General features: G+C 37.6%; 1 protein-coding gene across 1 annotated transcript; it reads right to left on the reverse strand.

Annotated features, from left to right (window-relative positions):
• Window positions 1-467: 467 nt before the first annotated feature.
• On the reverse strand, window positions 468-959 carry LOC136851073 (zinc finger CCCH domain-containing protein 13-like). Its single transcript, XM_067125044.1, has one exon. The coding sequence runs from the start codon at window positions 957-959 to the stop codon at window positions 468-470; it is 492 nt and encodes a 163-aa protein (XP_066981145.1).
• Window positions 960-7,432: the final 6,473 nt, after the last annotated feature.

Genomic DNA, 7,432 nt, shown 5'->3' on the forward strand with positions numbered 1-7,432 from the left:
CCGGTTTTGCCTCATTTATGATCATTTCTTCTTCACCTCTCTTTATTTTTCTTTTCTTTTACGTTTCTTTTGGCCCGGGCCCAGTGGGCCTTTGTAGTAATAGGGTTTTGTTCGCCTAGCGGATGAGACTTGTTTTAGGTTGGAGTTCCATCTCTCTCTCTCTCTCTCTCTCTCTCTCTCTCTCTCTCTCTCTCTCTCTCTTCTCTCTCTCTTCTTCTTCTTCTTCTTCTTCTTCAGAGATTGGCGTTATTCTTACTATTAATCTCATCTTCTGAAGAAAAATGCTAAGACTAAAAAAATTAATCGTTGGAATGACTTACTTCCGAGTTGGCTAGTCCCATATACCCATTTTCTTGACACCAGCTCTTGCTTGTATTCATTTACGGATGGGTGGGCTGGTGGGCGGCAGGCCAGGGTCGATCTACAGACCTAGCAGACGTGAGCCTTTCAAGATTTTTCATTTTCTCTCATTTCTTCCTCAACACACTTTTCATCCTTTCTCTTTCATTTCCTTCCTGTTTGCCCTTCCTTCTGCTAAGTTTTCTATTTTTCCTTCGCTTTCGCTCTTTTCTTCTTTGTTTCTTCTTCCTCATTCTTCCGTATTCATCATTCATACATTTCTCCTCCTCCTCCTCCTCCTCCTCCTCATCATCATCATCATCATCATCATCGTTCTTCTGCACTCGTTTCTTCAACCGCCTTCCTTTCCAATTCCCCTCTCCGTCGTAAGTCAGTCTTTCCTCTCTCTCCCTCTCTCTCTCTCCCTCTCCTCCTCCTCCTCCTCCTCCTCCTCCTCTTTCGTGCCGTGCACGGAGACTGAGAAGAGCGGCGTGCTGAGTGGGTAGGGGGAGGGAGGAGGAGGAGGAGGAGGAGGGGAAGGGGGGAGAGACCGACCGATAGAGGGGACCAGAAATCAATGTGTGGAAGCGAGGAGGAGGAATGGCATGGAGAAGACGCATAACGCGCACGCACGCACGCACGCACTCACTCACAACCTCCAGGGCGCACAATGTCATAATGTTCCTCTACCATTATATTTATATTAAGTAGGGCGAGGGGTCTTGGAGGGAGAGAGAGAGAGAGATTGTGTGTGTGACGTTCGTTCATTTTTAAGGAATAATATTAGGGCTTAGCTCAACATTCGTTTAAAGTTATTTTCAAGATACGGTTGTGTTTGACTTTATATTAAATTAAACTCTTTTTAAGTAGCAGTTGCTTTTTCAGTTTCCTATTAGAATAGGGTTTAACCTAACGTTCATTTGATATCTAATTTTTAAGAAGTATGTATGTATATATATATATATATATATATATATATATATATATATATATATATATATATATATATATATATATATATACATATATATGCATTTATGTTATTTAAACTTGTTCTTTTAGAGACTGTTATAGTATATATATATATGCATTTATGTTCATTTAAACTTGTTCTTTAGAGACTGTTGCATTTCTAGTATATATATATATATATATTCCTTTATGTTCATATAAAGTTGTTCTTTCAGAAGTAGTTGCATTTCTAATTTATTTATTAGATTCATCTAAGCTCTTGTTTATTTTTAAGATACACAAGTGTCGTCCCGTTTTGTTCAGTTTAAAATATTCGTTTTTATTAACTCATGGTGTGTGCTACATTCCATTCATGTAAGGTCTTCATTATTTTTGAAAATCGATTTTCTTTTCTGTTCCTTACATTGAAATTGCCTTTTTGTTCACTCTGATTGAAAAACATCTAAAGCTTTCGTGTGTTCCATGCTTTAGGTTGTAATATAATTTTGTTTTTTTTTACATCCTATTATTGATATATTTATAATTCTCTCTCTCTCTCTCTCTCTCTCTCTCTCTCTCTCTCTCTCTCTCTCTCTCTCTCTCTCTCTCTCTCTCTCTCCCCCATGTATTTGATTTTAGCTGATTGCCCGTTTTTTTACGCCTGTTAAATTATTCAGAACTTAGTAATTTATTGGGTTGTCAGTATGTATGTTGTATATGTAAAGTATGTGCGTGTGTATGTGAAATATATGCATAGAAATGTGAAGTATGTGTTTCTATATGTGTTTTATGTGACCTGTTTCTGGTAACACTCGTCTGTTCTTTCAATAAATATACTGTCATACAACATATGTTTATTTGTGTATACCCGCATGTAGAGAGAAAGAGAGAGAGAAAGAGAGAGAGAGTTTGGAACGACAACGATGGAGAGTGATGAAATGGTCTGCAGATATCGATTCGTAACTCCGCCCCAAATATATACGTGTATGTGTATGTGTGTGTGCATGCGTGCGTTTGTGTGCGTATGTGTTTGTTAGTGGAGGGGAGCTGCGGCATAGTTTGATGTGAGGGGTTGCCCGGGCGACGTAAGTAATGAAAAGTGTGTTTGTGCGTGTGTTCTGGAGGGGAAAAAGGGGGTTGGGGGGTGGGGGGAAGAGGGGAGCCAGTAGGTCCAGAATAGCCTTTCTGCCCCTCTTTTACTAAAAGCATGACAGAGGGGTTGGTAAAAGAGGGTGCCCCCCTAAATGGGTAGGATTTGGCTAGGATTTGTTTGAGCGTTTATGTACATATGTACTTGAGTTTTTTTTTTTCAAGTGCCTGGTTTGCGTTTAGATGTGTTTTTGTTCATATTAGCGTAAAACATATTTTAGTTTTTTTTTTTTTGGTTTCAGTTCATTCATAGGTTTGCTGACTCATGCATCTATATTTAAAAGTACAAATTCATAAGCTCTCTCTCTCTCTCTCTCTCTCTCTCTCTCTCTCTCTCTCTCTCTCTCTCTCTCTCTATATATATATATATATATATGTGTATATATATATATATATATATATATGTGTGTGTGTGTGTGTGTGTGTGTGTGTGTGTGTGTGTGTGTGTGTGTGTGTGTTGAATAAGGTACGCTATTTTAGGTTATGCATTTATAATGTTATTAAGTTTACACATGGATGTTTCATTTAATGCAAATTGAAATTTAGACCTTAATATGAACCAATATTTTCATCTGCAGTTATATATTTGCAACTAATTTTCATGAAGAGAAAACGAGAGCAAACCTTTTTGAGTTTTTCAATGAAATCGTATAACAAGTTATTGCTATGGGAGAGAGAGAGAGAGAGAGAGAGAGAGAGAGAGAGAGAGAGAGAGAGAGAGAGAGAGAGAGAGAGAATTTAGATGGACAGGTATTGATTATACGAAGACTTATTGGCTTCTGTTTTGGTAATTAGTTATAGCTTCGACGTGCGCTCTATATTGATGATAGGGTTCTCCTTTTATGCTTGTTAATGGCGTTCATATCTAGAGTCGGCTTGTTTACAAGGGAAGCAACACACACACACACACACACATATTTATGGTATCAATGGTTCACGTGTAAATGCTGAAGAATTCTGTTAGATATAGTGTATTGATTTTTCCTCAAAACAATTAGGTGTTTAATTCTTAAATGGAATAGATCGTACTGATTTTTATTTTTGCAGTTTTTTTTTTCTTTTACATCAACAATTTCAAGCTCTCTCTCTCTCTCTCTCTCTCTCTCTCTCTCTCTCTCTCTCTCTCTCTCTCTCTCTCTCTCTCTCTCTCTCTCATACTCAAGGTCCATTTTCTGGAATTGGGAAAAGCTTAGTAATATTTTTGCAGCTGCATGTTTTGACAACAATAATTTCTCTCTCTCTCTCTCTCTCTCTCTCTCTCTCAGATATTTGTTTATCGAGGAACTATGCACCCATATGCAACTCCTGCCTTTCTATAATTACGAAACTAAATTGTGCCTTTGAACATACGTGTGAAATTTATTGTTGCAAATTCTGTTCACGATGTAAGTTGACGGATCATTCGCGGCCGATTGACTTGAGTTTAAATGCTTTTTTGTAGGACTCGGAATTTGGAGGGGCAAGGGGTTAGTATCCTTGTCCCATAAGTGTTCACAAACTTGTAAAGGAGCTTCAGAAGCTGTTAGGAGCGAGTATCTCATTGCAAGAAAATTGTTTAAATGTTGAGTCATCATATGATTTTACTTGTTGGGGAAAACCTCCCGCTTGATGAGTTTTGGTTAGGGCGAAAACTAGGTTGTAATTGGGTGGGCAAAAGTGTGTGACGTCAGGTAAGGTTATGTTAGGTAAGTCATGTTGGTGTATCTGTCTATTGAGCTCCTCCCTGATGTGCATCTTGCCCCTTAATATAAGTATGGAATACCTGGAATTTTAAAGGAAAGTCTGAATGCCTGGAACGCTTGGAATTGTAAATTAAGTCTTGCACTCCTGGCATTGAAATATAATTCTGGAAAGCTTGGAATTTTAAATGCAAGTTTGGAACACATGGAAGTTTAAATATAAGTCTGGGGCGCATGGAATTTGACATAAGTCTGGAACTCCTGGAATGTTAGATATGAGGCTAGAACGTCGGAAATCTTAAATATAAGTTCGGAATGCTAGGGATTTTAAATATGTTTGGAACGCCTGGAATTTAAATAAGTCTGGAAGGTATGGAATTTAAATATGTCTGGAAGGTATGGAGGTTTAGATATAAGTCTGGAACGCATGGAGGTTTACATATAAGTCTGGAATGCATGGAAGTTTAAATATAAGTCTGGAACGCATTCAAGTTTAAATATAAGTATGGAACGCATGGAAGTTTATATTTAAGTCTGGAACGCATAGAAGTTTAAATATAATTCTGGAACGCATGGAAGTTTAAATATAATTCTGGAACGCATGGAAATTTAAATAAAAGTTTGGGAAGCCTATCATTTTAAATGAGTCCGGAAAAATGTCTTGAACGCCTATATTCGTAAATAAATCGGGGAAGCCTGGAATTTTAAATATAAGCCTTGGACGCCCGGAATTTTCCGCAAGAGGATTTAAACAACCTCAGTGTACGGAGGCTGTTGTTGCTCTGATCAAAATAGAGTGTTTGTTTCGAAGATCGCAGACCTTAGTTCAGTTCTGTAAAGCAAATTTTCGGTAATTCGATTAAAAAGTCTCAGTTAGAAGAACTTATGAAAATCAAAGTTGATTACTGGACCTTAATTTTGGTAAGCGTATACTATCAGATCAAGTTGATTAAACTTTTATTCAGACTTAATTAAATTAATTTTAATAAGATCAAGTGTTCCTCATCTGGCAATTGAAATAAAATCGCGATTGTGTTTGCAAGAGTTTTATCGGCAGCTTATATAGGTTACATTGGTGTATTTGCAATGTGTAATGTGAGTTGAAAGCCATTAAAATCTAGTTAAAAATATTGAATTAAATTTTCAGAATCACATACAGAGTTTCAGTTTTAAGTTTTGCTGTGCCGCGAAGCACATATAAATAATTTATAAGTACTATTAAAAGCCAACTTCAATTTTATTATTATTATTATTATTATTATTATTATTATTATTATTATTATTATTATTATTTCAGAAGATGAAACCTGTTCACATGGAACAAGCACACCAAAGGGTCCATTGACTTGAAGATGAAGTTTCCAAAGAATGTTGCTTTCAACCTCCCACTGCAGAGCTTCCCACACTGCAGCAATAACAGAGCCAGTGATTTTTCATCGGCCTTGGGGAGACGCGAACCCACGACATTTGAGTGGCATGCCACGACACTAACCACTATACCAGAGGACCAGTTGAATTTTATTAAAGTAAACTGGTTTAGTTTCACCTGATTCTTGTAGATTTGGAATCATCGCAGAGTTGAAGTCCCCGCAGGAGGATAGTACCGCCAGTGCACCTCACGCGGTGCACTGTAGGCATTATTAAACGTTCCTTGCAGCGTCCCTTCGGCCCCTAGCTGCAATCCCTTTCATTCATTTTACTGTACCTGCAACCCTCTCCTAACCTTTCATTCATTTTGCGAGATTTTCCTCCTGTTGCGCCTTTCAAACCTCCTCTCGGTTCCCCTTGCAGTGCAGAATGACCTTTAGCGCTTGGGCTTTAGCCTAAATTTTATATTCCATTCCAGTGCACAGAGTTGAAGTTTCTGAATTCTCCTGAAACACGATCAAGTCCATCATTTAGAGTTACGGACTAGGTAAAGTTTGATAGTACTTTGAAAAGTAAGCCTCGTAATCGAATGATTTTCATTCCAGCGGAATAATGAAGTTTTGATATGAAGTAATGAAGTTTTGTTATGAAATAATGAAGTTTTGATATTCGGTTTTATTGTAGTGTGCAGGGGAGCATTCTTCACAATGACATTACAAGCTTCGTATGCCCATTCATGCTTATCTTAATGTAAGATTGAGTTCCCAGTGTAGTTGTGATTTCTTTGGATGTTATTTTTCTGTGGAAACATTCTAGCCCGTATACGGGGTAGTGCCATCAGTGCACCTCATGCGGCGTACTGTAGGCTTTACTAAAGGTTCTCTGCAGCATGCCTTCAGCCCCTAGCTGCAACCCCATTCGTTCATTTTACTGTACCTCCGTTCATATTGTCTTTCTTCCCTCTTACTTTTCACCCTCCCCTAACAATTGTTTCAGAATGCAGCTGCGAGGTTTTCCTCCTGTTACACCTTTACAAGTTTTTTACTTTCAGTTTCCCTATCAGCGCTGAATGACCTCACACGTCCCAGCACCTGGCCTTTGGCCAAAATTCTATATTTCTTCTGTTCTATTCTCTTCTATGGCAATATTCTAACCTCATATTTTCTCTCTTCCAGGTAAGGTGTCCGAATGCAAATAACAATGTCCAGCCGATCTTTGTGAGTTGCTGAAATGTTTTCGTTTGAAATTTTGTCACATGGCAACTTGTGCCCACGTTAAAAAGACGAATTAACTTTATCAGTGATACACCATTTTGAGTTTCAAAGCTGATGTTTCCGGTACCTTCTGGTGTATGTATATACATCGAACAATACTTTTGGTCATTAAACACTATTGAGTTGGATTCTTCGAGAGTTCTGCACTAGAGGATTTACTGTAAAAAAAAAATGCTGTTTATTAATCAACCACCATTTTGGGTTAAGGGTCTCGCAAGTTTGGAAGTTGATTCGGGTACATTCTGGTTTATTGTGAAAAGGCTTTTCATCAGTGTAACATTTTGATTTAACTGTTTTATGTAGTATTGAAGTCAATTACGTTCCCTTATAGTACCCTGAAAAGTGCTTATTAGTTATTCATTTAGATTTAGTGGCTTCGCAGAGTAATGAAGTTGAAGATTTCCTTTTCTGGTGTACTCGATCGGCACTTTCTATACGAGGTTCGCAGCCATGTTGCTTTTTCTTTCATGAAGTTCGGTATTACAGTTTTCTAGAAGTTTTAGACTAGCTAACTTCTTAGTTTCGTATAGTCGAACCATCGGGAAATTGTAATTTCAAATTGATTGCAATTTTATTTTTAGCAGACCCAAATGAATCTTACTTCATATTTGGGTGCTTTAACTAATTTGTTTTTCTTGGTAATTCAGAATCTTACTTCATATTTAGGTGCTT

Source organism: Macrobrachium rosenbergii, chromosome 23 (assembly GCF_040412425.1).
Source record: "Macrobrachium rosenbergii isolate ZJJX-2024 chromosome 23, ASM4041242v1, whole genome shotgun sequence".
Lineage (NCBI taxonomy): Eukaryota > Metazoa > Arthropoda > Malacostraca > Decapoda > Palaemonidae > Macrobrachium > Macrobrachium rosenbergii.